The sequence below is a fragment of the Entelurus aequoreus genome, linkage group LG20 (genome assembly GCF_033978785.1).
Source record: "Entelurus aequoreus isolate RoL-2023_Sb linkage group LG20, RoL_Eaeq_v1.1, whole genome shotgun sequence".
Taxonomy (NCBI): domain Eukaryota; kingdom Metazoa; phylum Chordata; class Actinopteri; order Syngnathiformes; family Syngnathidae; genus Entelurus; species Entelurus aequoreus.
Window position 1 is genome coordinate 35,847,348 of NC_084750.1, and position 15,060 is coordinate 35,862,407.

Here is a 15,060-nt window from a genome sequence, read left to right on the forward strand (position 1 = left end):
GTCCTCCGGAACAAAAAGGAAAAGAACCATCCGGACTAGTTATAGGGTTCTGTACATCTGTTATTTCTAACTACTTATGTAATAGGACTATGTGCAATTATACCAGCACTTTAACTTCCAAGGCCAAAGGAGATGTGTATTTTCTTCCTTCAGCACAATTATTATATGCAAAATTTTAGCACTTCTCTATCAAACTCCTATGGTCACTTTGTTCCTGATCTGCCCTGATCTTAGGTCATCAACCGGACTGCAGATGGAACCTAGCATTTGGCTACGATTTGGCACCTTTATAGTTTATATGTTTATTAATGTGCATTGTCCCATGTAACAAAGATGTGACAAATATAGCAAATAACGACTTCCTATCAGGAGTTTTATTGTACATCTATGAACAAGCTTATTGGTGTGTTCTAGTGGGACTGGCCAAAGTTAAGTAGGAGAAAATGCAGTCGGTTATAAATTATTTAATGTCTCTGTGCGGCCCGGTAGCAATTGCATCACAAACCCGTGCCGGTCCCCGGACCGGTGGTCAGGGGCCACTACTCTAACACATTACGTCCTCAATTTTTTGGGGGGGATTAGTGTTAGTCATACGGTATGCAGGAAGTTCTACCATTTATAACTTTTAGAACTAATTAAATTATTACTACTCAGTGGCCTAGTGGTTAGAGTTTCCGCCCTGAGATCAGTAGGTTGTGAGTTCAAACCCCGGCCGAGTCATACCAAAGACTATAAAAATGGGACCCATTACCTCCCTGCTTGGCACTCAGCATCAAGGGTTGGATTTGGGGGTTAAATCACCAAAAATGATTTCCGGGCGCGGCACCGCTGCTGCCCACTGCTCCCCTCACCTCCCAGGGGGTGAACAAGGGGATGGGTCAAATGCAGAGGACAAATTTCACCACACCTAGTGTGTGTGTGACAATCATTGGTACTTTAACTTTAACTTATTTTCTTTTCTTTTTGTTTTCAAATATGACTAGAGGAGTTAAAATCTCAGTACAGACCTGTTACCTCAATATTTTTGTTTTGTTTTGCTTCCCGACCTCGAAGCACTTTTATTTGGTACATGGTGTAATGATGAGTGTGACCCGTAGATGGCAGTCACACATAAGAGATAATGCCTGTTCAATCAATGACGCGAGCAAGTAGCAGTAAGCAAGCAAGAATATAGAACATTACACACGGCGCTCAAAAATCTGTCAATATGTTTTAGTACGACTTTGGCAAGCTACGAAGCCGCACCGCTTGACGGATTGTCTGAGTATTACGGCTACCATAGTCAGACGTTCTGTGCTTCAACATACGGGTGCTATCATGGTATAAGGACCCCAAAATGGCACCTGTCAGGAGATTTTAGCTGGAGCATTGTGTTATCCTATTATACAAAACCAACTGTTGTTACCTCCTGGTACATGCTGATGTGTTTTTGTGATCTGTATAAATCTTGAAAATTTGCATGCGTTATTGTCGTCCGTGCCGTAGTTAAAAGTTTTTTTTTATTTTTCTCTATCCTCTTGTTGTGGGGCATTCATCACTTTTTGTTTTGAAAATAATTTTTGTTGAATCACTAAAATGTGCTAGCTGCCAACATGCTATTATAGGTTAACACAGTATTTCATGTGATGGCAAACTCTTTTCAATTCTCCTGTTACTTTCAATCCTGTTACTCAAATCAGTAGTCAGTAATTTAAAAAAAAAAAGTTTGCGTTGCCTGCAATGTAAAATGTACACATTAGGACTACTGTAGTTCAGTATGTGTACTATCAGATTGATAGTTAAAAAGACATTCACCAGTATTAGTCATGTGACGTTTGCAAACGAGTCGAGTCTTTTGAATAGCCCTTTAAAGTGAACGAGATCTGGGGCCGTATTTATCAAGCGTCTTAGAGTGCCATTTTACACTTAAGTCCTGAGAATTTGCGAAATTTAGTCCTACTCTCAAACTTAAGAATAAAAGCTATTTATCAACTTTCTTAAGTTGTAATCACTCCTACTCTCCACGATATTTAAGAGACCTTCAGAGGTGTCCTAAGTGGTTAGGAGTTGCCAGCGGGGGATGGCACTGAGGCGACAGAGACGTGCGCGAACGTTCAGGGAGCGGAAGGATGTCCTGGCTTTGTTTGATGACGAGCAGCTGATCAAACGGTATCGTTCAGACGGAGCGGGTATTATTTGTGTCACAGATTTAATAAGGGGCGTCATCTCATCAGCAACATCACGCTTTCAGTTTCAAATTAGTTGCCTAATTAATGAATTGGAAAGAAAAGGAAACATTTATTTTTGATTCATTGCCAATATCGTTTGTTTGTTTGTTTTGTATTATTTTGTAATTTATTGTCAAAATATACACTCCCATTGTCCACTTAAATATTTCTAAGATATTTCTTTATTCTTAGACAAGGGATTCCCTTCCGTGATTGGTCATTGCTATGGACACAGAAATGACGTCACCTAAAATTCCGTTTACGGCACATAGTAATGTCGTAATTCAGCTCTGAGTGTGACACTTAAGATTCAGTCCTACAGTTCGCTGAAAGTGTGAGTAAGACGCTTGATAACTAACTTTTAAGTGCAGCTTTCAGCGAATAATTTCTTTACTCATAAGTCAACTCTTAGCAGACTTCTTAGGAGTAATTCTAAGAAGCTTGATAAATACGGCCCCTGATTCCCAATTGAGATTCGTTCATTTGCGAGCCATTTTTATATTAAAATTGCCCACACTGCCACTTTTACTGCTGTACCAAGAAGGAGCAGAAATGATCTACATACTGTATTACCTAAAGGAATTTATACAATAAAAACACGCCAAATTAAGCCATAATAATATTTCAGATTCGTTCCCAACAAGAGTAAACACTCGTGGAACATGTGAATTTGTATTCTGAGATAAACGTTATATTTTGAATGCTAAAGGTGATAGTTTTCCTGATATTTTAGTTACGCAACAAAATAGGGCAGCGAGTCAGTCTTTTGAACTGATCTTTAATAGGAATGGCTCCTCAAGGTCCGGCTCCCTTGAAAGAATCATACATCCCATCTGTAACCAATATCATTATTTAAGAGCTTTTTGTTGGAATGTCTCTTTCATTGTTTTATATATATATATATATATTTTTACAAATTTGGGAAACAAGTCACATATAGAAGGTCTTTAGAGGTAAAATTCCAAACTATTTGAAGGAAAGCTAACGGTAGTTCGGCTTTTGTTGACTCATTTTGCATAATTGACTTAATACTGTATAAACAATAACAATAACCAAACACGCTAAATAATATTTGTATTTCCTGCAGGCAAATGCTCATCTATCTCCTCCCTCTATTGTTTGTTATTTTTGTGTTGCTTGCTGCTTAGTGTGTATCACATCAGGTGCCCTTGATGGAATTTTTTGTTTTGTAAACTACAACATATGTACTATACTTAAAAAAGTTAGTATACTGTAGAAGTAAGTTATAGTAATAATAATAGAGGTAAAAAGTAGTGGTAATAATATAAAAGTAATAGCGCAGCCAACCAATCTATATAGAAGCTGGCCCAATGAAGGATGCACAAACATGTCTCCTCCTTCCATTCCCTGAACATATTCCAATTGAAATGACCACTCTGTCATGGTCTCATCAAGGGCTAATTGGGGGTCCAAAGCAAATTGGGGCTTGCCACACAAAAACAACATACCGTATTTTTCGGACAATGAGGCACACTTAAAATCCTTTTAATTTTCTCAAAATTCAAAAGTATTCATATATATATTATTTCTGCTTGAAATAATTTTTCATTCAACGCTTCAATCAAGTTTTCCAATATAACTAAAACAATGTATTCAAACTACACCGTCCCATGTGTGATGTCTGTAGGAGTGTTTTCATGCATATTTGTATGTGCTATCGTAATGTAATCAAGCTAGCGTCGTTAGCATTAGCGAATATGCTAACACGTAACAAATGTCTGTGTTAATATTAATAACTTACAGTGGCATTATTTTTGTATTGTTTAAGTTTCCAATCAATGTTTGTCAGTTTTTCAAAACTATTTATTCAAACTAAACCGTCCCATGTGTGATGTCTGTAGGAGTGTTTTCATGCATATTTGTACGTGCTATCGTAATGTAATCAAGCTAGCGTCGTTAGCATTAGCGAATATGCTAACACGTAATAAATGTCTGTGTTAATATCATTAACTTACAGTGGCATTATTTTTGTATTGTTTAAGTTTCTAATCAATGTTTGTAAGTTTTTCAAAACTATTTATTCAAACTACACTGTCCCATGTGTGATGTCTGTAGGAGTGTTTTCATGCATATTTGTACGTGCTCTCGTAATGTAATCAAGCTAGCTTCGTTAGCATTAGCGAATATGCTAACACGTAACAAATGCCTGTGTTAATATTAATACCTTACAATAGCATTCTTTTTGTATTGTTTAAGTTTCGTAAATTCAAGACGTCCCCGTGGAGTTATTGAGTCTGTTTTGCTGATTGGAGAGCTAGTTTCTGCAGCTAGTGGGTCCGTGACGAGGACTTCTGTTTTGTTTGATCCGCTGTTTTACTGCCGTGTGACAGGCACCGTTTGGAAAAAATTAAGGTATGTAAACAATCATTCTAAAAAATATTTCGTAACGTACATATCTGCAACTTATAGTCCGGTGCAGCTAATATATGTAAACACATTTATTTATTTTAAATTTTGGTGGGTGCGGCCTAAATACCGGTGCGCTCTATTGTCCAGGATAGATGGTATTAATCATAATAATTGATTAGTCCAATTAGAAAAAGGCATTGCTTTGTATGCAGTTGCTTCATTAATTGTTTAATAATGTGTAATTATTGACATTAAGGCTGTTTTTTGTTGAAATATGTTTAAAGTCATAACATATCTACATGTGTCAGTTAGATTGAACCTGTTCATAAAATAAGAAAATATCAAAATGACCACCGCATCCTTCGACTGTTTTCAGTATGTGGCCCTGGGTGGAAGATGTTTGCACACCCCTGTGCTAACACCTTGAAGCGAAGTGAATGCTTTATGTTTTGTTTGGGTGACACTCACCTCGCCCTCTCTGTGCCACGGCCTCCCGTTCTGAGGGTACTTGCTCTGGCTCTGGCGCTTCTTTTGGCCTCCGTCTGCAAATTTACACAGCAAAGGCTCTGTGGGAGCTGCAGAGGCAGAGGAGAGGACAAAAGGTGCGTTACAGAGGATAGCTTCCTGTGACCTCACTGTGGCCCTTTTTTCAAGTGCCCTCCATCTTTGCTCCTTTCTGGTCTTCGAAGGCGCTCTCAAGCAAAATCCCCCCAACGCGGATTTTGTCAAGCCCAACCGAAACCATCAAGAGCTGGCAAAGGATGAAACATTTCAGGGTGTTGTTGAAAGAATAATCACAGTAATGACTCTTGTAAATACCTCCGAGATGGTTATGTGGCAGCGATCTTTCAGCCCAAGCTAATAGCACAATACGTTCCTGCTATCTCTCATTTAAAAGCAAAGCTCTCTCTTATTTTTCTTTCCACAACACACTCATTATAGCAATCATCTTACTGGCTCTTTGAGTTAAACCTTTGTTGACAAAGTTTTCCTGTATTTGTCCTGATTTTCATTATTTGTATTGTTCTGTGAGCTGTGATTCAGGGGTTGGGCTATAGGCGACAGTGGCTTTTGCCTGCTTGTTAGAGCCAGTCCAAGAAAGAAGAGTTGCATGGGCTGGTGGTGTTTGGTTGGCTGTACCTTCCCGTCTTCCTACTCCACCTATTGTTGTCTTTGCCAACAAGTCTTCTATAAAAGGTATGTATTTCACAGTATTTTCTCCATGTAAAACCATTGTTTTGTGTTAACATTTCTGTATTTTCTGTAACAGATTATTTGCCATCCTTTTTTCTCCACTTATTCGAAGTCGGGTTGTGGGGCAGATGCCTAAGCAGAGAAGCTCAAACTTCCCTCTACCCAGCCACTTTGTCCAGCTCTTCCCCGGGAATCCTGAAGTGTTCCCGAGATAGCCAATGACACATAGTCTCCCCAACGTGTCCTGGGTCTTCCCAATGGTCGGACGTGCCCTAAACACCTCCCCAGGGAGGCGTCAGGGGGGCATCCTGACCAGACGCCCGAACCACCTCATCTGGCATCTCTCGAGGTGGAGGAGCAGCGGCTTTACTCATAGCTCCTCTCAGATGACGGAGGAAACTCATTTTGTCCGCCTATACCCGTGATCTTGTCCTTTTGGTCACAACCCAAAGCTCATGACCATAGGTGAGGATAGGAACGTAGATCGTCCGGTAAATTAAGAGCTTTGCCTTCCGGCTCAGCTCCTTCTTCACCATGACGGATCGATACAGGGTCCGCATCACTGCGGACGCCGAACCGATCCACCTGTCGATCTCAGATTAATTGGATTTACATACATTTTTGTGGGAAACATTTATTTGTTTTTTGTACGATTTGGTCTTCATTGGACCTTTTGAACTGATTACTAACAAATCGAGCTAGCAGAGAAGCCCAGATTCCCTCTACCCAGCCACTCTAGCTCTTCCCGGGGAATCCTGCGGTGTTCTCAAGCCAGCCAGGAGACATAGTCTCCCCAACGTGTCCTGGGTCTTCCCCATGGTCGGACGTGCCCTAAACACCTCCCCAGGGAGGCGTCAGGGGGGCATCCTGACCAGACGCCCGAACCACCTCATCTGGCATCTCTCGAGGTGGAGGAGCAGCGGCTTTACTCATAGCTCCTCTCAGATGACGGAGGAAACTCATTTTGTCCGCCTATACCCGTGATCTTGTCCTTTTGGTCACAACCCAAAGCTCATGACCATTGGTGAGGATAGGAACGTAGATCGTCCGGTAAATTAAGAGCTTTGCCTTCCGGCTCAGCTCCTTCTTCACCATGACGGATCGATACAGGGTCCGCATCACTGCGGACGCCGAACCGATCCACCTGTCGATCTCAGATTAATTGGATTTACATAAATTTTTGTGGGAAACATTTATTTGTTTTTTGTACGATTTGGTCTTCATTGGACCTTTTGAACTGATTACTAACAAATCGAGCTAGCAGAGAAGCCCAGATTCCCTCTACCCAGCCACTCTAGCTCTTCCCGGGGAATCCTGCGGTGTTCTCAAGCCAGCCAGGAGACATAGTCTCCCCAACGTGTCCTGGGTCTTCCCAATGGTCGGACGTGCCCTAAACACCTCCCCAGGGAGGCGTCAGGGGGGCATCCTGACCAGACGCCCGAACCACCTCATCTGGCATCTCTCGAGGTGGAGGAGCAGCGGCTTTACTCATAGCTCCTCTCAGATGACGGAGGAAACTCATTTTGTCCGCCTATACCCGTGATCTTGTCCTTTTGGTCACAACCCAAAGCTCATGACCATAGGTGAGGATAGGAACGTAGATCGTCCGGTAAATTAAGAGCTTTGCCTTCCGGCTCAGCTCCTTATTCACCATGACGGATCGATACAGGGTCCGCATCACTGCGGACGCCGAACCGATCCACCTGTCGATCTCAGATTAATTGGATTTACATTTATTTTTGTGGGAAACATTTATTTGTTTTTTGTACGATTTGGTCTTCGTTGGACCTTTTGAACTGATTACTAACAAATCGAGCTAGCAGAGAAGCCCAGACCTCCCTCTCCCCAGCCACTCCAGCTCTTCCCGGGGGATCCTGAGGTGTTCTTGAGCCAGCCAGGAGACATAGTCTCCCCAACGTGTCCTGGGTCTTCCCCGTGGTCGGACGTGCCCTAAACACCTCCCCAGGGCGGCGTCAGTGGGGCATCCTGACCCGATGCCCGAACCACCTCATCTGGCATCTCTCGAGGTGGAGGAGCAGCGGCTTTACTGACAGCTCCTCTTAGATGACAGAGCTTCTCACCCCATCTCTTGAGGGAGGAAACTAATTGTGTCCGCTTGTAACCGTGATCTTGTCCTATCAGTCACAACCTAAAGCTCATGACCATAGGTGAGGATAGGAACGTAGATCGTCCGGTAAATTAAGAGTTTTGCAATCCGGCTCAGCGGATCCATACAGAGTCCGCATCGCTGCAGACGGCGAATCGATCCGCCTGTCGATCTGTCTAACTAATTGGTTTTACATTATTTTTGTGGGAAACATTTATTTGTTTTTTGTACGATGTGGTCTTTGTTGGACCTTTTGAACCGATGACTAACAAAGCGAGCTACCTCTGTAAAGTAAATAGAAAAGAGGGAAGCTCGAAATGAAATACTACCTGGGGGGGCATGACCTTCCAACAGCTTATATGCAAACAGTGGGGCCGTGCACCTGTTGGCATAAAGGCGACCTGACAGCTCTCCTGTCATCACATTTTTATTACAGACACAGGCTCTCTGTGAAGACACACACCAGTGACAAGACAAGACGATGATGACATCCACGGACAGACCTGCTGGCACTTTAATCTCCACTCTCAGATGGTACAGGCGGCTTTAATTGTGCTACGGTATCACACGAGGGGAGGGAAAAGGGACACAAGTAAATCGCAGACAATAAAACACCAATAAAAGTGAAGTGAGCGTGTGACAAGGGACTGGTCCAGCTTAATGAAATGATTAGGGCATTAACGAGCTAACATCCTGATTTGTGTCTCCATTTCTGTCTTCTGACATGTCACTTCGGTTTCAATTCTGCTGCCGGAGGCAGTGCCAAATAAAAAGAAGACGGTAGAAGTGAGAACGCACTTCCGTACTAACACCTTAGGGTTTGCTCTACCAAATCCCACTACTGACACTGCACGTGCTATTCACAACTGGTGAAGACCGCCTTCTTGAAATGAGGTTTTGCGTGGACTGCGCAGCTTTCACCACGGAGACCTTGGATCATTTACTGCACTATCAAGCTAAAAGGGACAAGCGGTAGAAAATGGATGGATGGGCTCCTAACTGTGGAGTTTTGCTATGTTTTCAAACAAGGATGGGACATGCGCCACTTTTTATGGGCATTTTAGAAGCAGTACTGCAGCGCATCCACAATGAAAGCCACATTTTTTTGTGCTTTGCAGGTGCGCTCCTCGGAGAGAGGCTGCACTTACTTTGCTCAAGGCGCAAAAAAAAAAGCATATTTAAAAAAAAAAAGGTTCATATTCCATGTGAAAAAATGAACACCATTAAAAAAGACCCCACTATGACACTAAAACACAAAACCAAATCTGTTTTAATCAGCCATTAAAGTCACCCAACAGCTATACAATTATAAAATGATATTGTTGAATAGACAATATGTCTAATATTTTCTTATTTCCGACAGTTGAAATATGATGACACACACATAGGTCCGTCGTCTGTTTTTGCAGTGCAATCATCTCCTTTCTCCCAGTCGTGTGCGCAACTGTCTCAATTTGCACATACTTTTCAGATGTGCACAATAAAGACGCTAAATATTGCTTGCAAAACGGTGACCAGTGTTGATAAATCATACTACGCGTGCTGTATATGTGCATTTTCTTCTCCCGGTATTTTGGCCATTTTGTTAATCAGCATATAATCTGCATATCCATGACGGCAGACTCTAAATGGATTACGCTCCTTTATGAATACATAAGTATTCACAACCTTATACAGCCACACACTTTGTTGATACACCTTTGGCAGCAATTACAGCCTCAAGTCTTTTTGAATAGGATGCCCCAAGCTTGGCACACCTATCTTTTGGCAGTTTCGCCCATTCCTCTTGGCGGCACCTCTGAAGCTAAACTATATTGCCAAAAGTATTTGGCCACCTGCCTTTACTCACATATGAACTTGCCATCCGATGGAATTGTCCAAAATGTTTTGGTATCCGGGAGCATTCAAAGTTCCTTTCACTGGAACTAAGGGGCCAAAGACCAACTCCTGAAAAACCAACCCCACACCATAATTCCTCCTCCACCAAATTTTACACTCGGCACAATGCAGTCCGAAATGTAGCGTTTTCCTGGCAACCTCCAAACCCAGACTGGTCCATCAGATTGCCAGATGGGAAAGCGTGACTCATCAGTCCAGAGAAGGCGTCTCCACTGCTCTAGAGTCCAGTGGCGACGTGCTTTACACCACTGCATCCCACGCTTTGCATGGGACTTGGTGATGTATGGCTTAGATCAGACCTGGGCATTCTGCGGCCCGCGGGCCGCATCCGGCCCTTTGTGCGTCCCTGTCCGGCCCGCGTGAGGCCAATTATAAATTACAAAATAAATTTTAAAAAGTATCTATGTCGAGTGTGCAATACAACGGTGCTGCTTTTGTTTTGAAAATCGTTATTTGTATTACTTCCGTGTGGACGTATGCGTGTGCGTGATTGTGAGTGAATGTGAACAGCTGCAATCATTAATTACAAAATAAAGTTGAAAAAACATCTATGTCGTGCGCGCAATACAACTGTGCTGCTTTTATTTTGAAAATTATTATTTATGGGCGTGTGTCAGTGTGTAACCTGCGAGTGAAGGTGCCCATGCAGCGACAAGTGATGCACGGTTTACACCCGAGACGCTAAAAAGAGAAAAGTTGATGAAGAATGGCGTGTTTCCAACAAGACATGGACTGCCAAGCAACGTTCCCTCTAAGGTGCGCGCCTGCGCAATTGCGCACTGCTCAAGCGTCTGCTGCGCGCAGCAAATATATGCCGCGCACCAAATCAAATCCCATCTGAATTCTAAACAAAATAAACATATTTATTCTATGTAATTTTGCAATGCAACTTTGAGTGACAGTGACAACAAGCGGCCCTAACGGTGTTCGTCAACACCGTTCAATTGAACACCGTTCAATTATTGTAACGTCTATCGAGATGCTTCGAGGCCAGGAATTATATCGATCACTTTATTGAGCAAAACTGTTTATATTCGGCCATAACCACACCAAAAACATAAGTAAAACACTTCTATCTCGAAAAACTAGTCATTTTCTGCCGTACAAACCAGGCCAAAACCAACTTGTCATCTGTCACCAACACGCATAGCACTAAACCACTGGTGCGTTTATGGCCACACAAAAAGTCGGACAACTCAAACATCACACAAAGTTACACTATGACTCCTCAGTCATACTTGTGCTTATTTTACTGTCATTTATTATTAATGTTAATTTATTTATATTAGTCATGGAATGCTGTTACATACACTATGTTGAAGTATTACTATTATTATTAATTATTATTATTATTATTATTATTATTTATCTTACGGTATATATCAAAAATAATATTGAGCAAAATGTAATTGAAATATTGTCGATGTGGCCCTCCAGCAGTGCTCGGGTTGCTCATGCGGCCCCCGGTAAAAATTAATTGCCCACCCCTGGCTTAGATGCTGCTGCTCGGCCATGGAAACCCATTACATGACGCTCTCTGCGTACTGCACGTGGGCTAATTGGAAGGTCACGTGAAGTTTGGAGCTCTGTAGCAACTGACTGTGCAGAAAGTCTTTGCACTATGTGCTTCAGCATCCGCTGACCCCTCTCTGTCCCCTACCACTTGGTGGCTGACTTGCTGTTGTTCCCAAACTCTTCACTTTTCTTATAATAAAGTTGACTTTGGAATATTTAGGAGCGAGGAAATTTTGCGACTGGATTTGTTAAACAGGTGGCATCCTACGACAGTTCCACGCTGGAAATCACTGAGAACAGCCCATTATTTCACACATGTTTATAGAAACAGTCTCCATGCCTAAGTGCTTGATTTTATACACCGGGCCAAGTGATTAGGACACCTGATTCTCATCATTTGGATGGGTGGCCAAATACTTTTGGCAATATAGTGTATATCAGGCGGGATGAGAAGCGTTGGTTTTCATCCAGGATGTCTCTGTACATTGCTGCATTCACTTTTCCCTCTATCCGGACTAGTCTCTCTGAATTACTTTATTATTTCAATCTGACATCTTTAAAGCCCGTTTTTGTTTGATTTGCTTAAATTTAAACACACCACCTCTGAGAAGCCATTAGGACGGCTTGATCAGTTTTATTGCAAGGATGTTTTGAAGAGCATGAGGATAGGAAAAAAAAAAAAAGAAAACCTTTTCTTTTTTTTTTTTAATCGGATCTCAGGTGTTCTCTGAAGCCGCCTAGGGTATCGCTAATTGGATCAACAACTGTCTGATTCCCATCAGCCTGCTTGACCTGTCTGCCCAGATTGGCTAGGCTCTGTCTTATGAGAGGGAGGCTGACAGAGACTAGCAGTAGAAAAAAAACAAAACAGTATAACATAAAAGGCTGTAAAAGCTACTGCCAGAAGCGCAGGAATATTAAGAATGGGAATGCACTGTCACGTTTTGATGTCAAAAACATTTAGGGAAAACGACCCACTTTGACGACAAACCAGGGAAACTGTATGATAAACGCTGTGTGATGCGCTTTTTAAACAACAATGTTATAAATGCAGCAGGTAAAATCAATTGCCTGTGAATATTCTCATTCAGTGAGGTCATTGTTTTCTCAGGGCATTGCAGATTGACTTAGAAGACGTTCTGCCTTTCATCCAAGGAGGGTTTGCCAGTTCAAGCTCACAGTCTTCGCCCTCGGACTAGAGCTGTCCTATATATATGGGCCTGAAGCCTAAAGGTTTGCGTGTACTAAAAACATGCAAACTTGATAGCACACACAAAGCTGATCTAATAAAATGTGTGCAAGTGGATTGCGTCTGTTAAGTGAGCAGAATAAGGCGTGCAATCCATTTTTCGTCTCTGTCTTCATTAATATGCAAAATACATCATGATCATCAAAACGCCCAAAATACCGAAAGGACAAAATACAAATAAATTACCGTACATACTGTAGGAGGATATGCTAACCGCAAGCTAGAGCTCTTGACTGTAAACGAAATATCGATAGTAATGATTCCAAGTAAATACCAGTGGCGGGCCGTGCGTTTCCCAACTAGGCCTTCAGTGATGTCCGACTTCAATGATTACCTCTCAAAATACCATAATTTATGTCACCACATGACCATTGCTGGAGAAATACTATACAGCAGGGGTGTCCAAACTTTTCCCGCTGAGGGCCGCACACTGAAATATCAAAGCAAGCGGGGGCCATTTTGATATTTTTTATTTTAAAAACCAATACAATATATGTATAAAAAATATACATTTAGGCCTCCACTCAGGCTTGATCCTGGGGACCCCAAAGGGTTTAGGTTAAAAAAAAAAAAAAAAAAGTGTCATTATTTAGTATTATTATTATTATCCAAGGTTTAAATCTCCAGATCAACATTAGGTCTATCTGTCAATATAACGTTTTTTTTTGGAAGATTTATGCTGTATGCTCTTTTTGTCAAAGAAAGCCCTGTTTTTTTATGGAAAAAACACAAAATATGCAATATTTTCCCCCAATAACATTTTAATATTTGAGATTATACAATAATTAGAGCTCATAGCATAACTCATAACAACAGTGATTCATTATTATTTTTTGAGCAATGACACTTAAAAAAAAAAAAAAAAAAAGTCCCACTAAAATGATCGGGGATCCAAAAGGGTCCTGCTCAGTAAAGTATTAAAAAATATATCATACATTTTTTTTTTACTTTTAACACAATAGTCTCAAGATCAACTTCAGATCTATCCGTCAATTATAACTTTTATTGTTGTTTATGTTTTTTGTTTGTTCGTTTTAGGCCATTGTTTGAAAAAAACAGCTTAGTTTTTTATATGGCAAACACAAAATATGCAACATTTTCCCCAAAAAATATCTCAAAGTGGAATATTTAATGTGAATTATTGGAGCCTTGAATAGGTCAATAATTCATTATGACATTGCATGGCAACTTTGTGTTATTAGAGTAAACATTGCAACATTTTCTTGTTACATTTCACCTGTTTGCTCTTTTATACCACTTTTTATGTTTTTTTTAATCATACTTTTAGAATGTGGCAATGGGGCCATTAAAAAATTACCTGCGGGCCGCAAATGGCCCCCGGGCCGCACTTTGGACACCCCTGCTGTACAGGGACTAGGGATGATGTTTGATAAGAAATGATGGAGTTCGAGCCTATTATCGAATCCTCTTATCGAACTGATTCCTTATCGATTTTCTAATCGAGTCCAGATAGGTTGTTGTAAACACAATATTTGGTTTAACAAATCACTTCACATTCTCTACTGCTCGCTACTATAGTGTTACCATATCTGAGTTATTGTGCTGAAATGTGGGGAAATAACTACAAATGTGCGCTACATTCGTTAACCGTGTTACAAAAAAGATCAATTAGACTGATACATAATGTTGGCTATAGAGAACATACAAACACTTTATTTATTGAGTCAAAAATATTAAAGTTCGATGATTTGGTAAAATTGCAAACAGCTAAAATGATGTGGAATTAAATGATGGAATGGATTAAGTAAAGAAGTGAAACATTGTCCTGATATGATCCAGTTTAAGAGGTTGTTCAAAAGAATAGTGCTTACAAAGTACAAAGAAGAAGAATTATGAGAAATACTTTCAACCTTATTGAAAATAAGATATTCTTCATCTCAGTATATTAATAATGACTGAATTAATTAATTACATATTACAAAACTGTTGTATATACTAATTCACAGATATTTTATTATAAAAAGGTCAGTAAATGATGTATATATTTGTAAACGCTATGAAGTGGGAAAGGGGTGGGATTAAATAAGCTTTGCTTCTTCCTACTCCTGTAAAGTGAAATGCTATGAAACTGTGATGTATTATGATGTGGTCGGATCATGTTTTGTTTAGTTATGTTCTGTTAGTTTTGGACTTCCTTAGTTGTTTTGTGCACTTGGGGGGTTTGTTTTAGTCACCATGGTTACTTATGATTTTCACCTGCCTTGTACGCGCACCTGTAGCTCATCAGAGACTCTATTTAAGCCTGCCTTTTCCGGTCACTCGTCGTGGCTTCATTGTTTGCATTTGCAACAGTTACGTTGGCATTCTGGTTTTCGAGCGCATGATTCCTGGGCTAAAGTTACCTTAGCTTCTAGTATTCCTATGCTAAGTAAGTTTTTGCTTTAGCTTCTCGTGCGAACGGCACGCCTTCCTTTTGTTTCGTTCCTGTCTGTTGTAATGTGTATGATTTATGAGAAATAAATCATCTCCTACCTGCACGCTTTCGTCCGGTGCCGTCA

The 15,060-nt window shown here is 40.9% G+C and overlaps 1 protein-coding gene across 2 annotated transcripts in view; it reads right to left on the reverse strand.

The window, feature by feature from the left end:
* Positions 1 to 15,060, reverse strand: part of rbms3 (RNA binding motif, single stranded interacting protein) — a 589,803-nt gene that overhangs the window by 191,921 nt on the left and 382,822 nt on the right. For both annotated transcript variants that reach the window (XM_062030027.1, XM_062030026.1), the window contains exon 6: positions 5,046 to 5,152. In XM_062030027.1, coding sequence (XP_061886011.1) covers positions 5,046 to 5,152 — 107 coding nt within the window. The remainder of the gene's footprint in view (positions 1 to 5,045; positions 5,153 to 15,060) is intronic.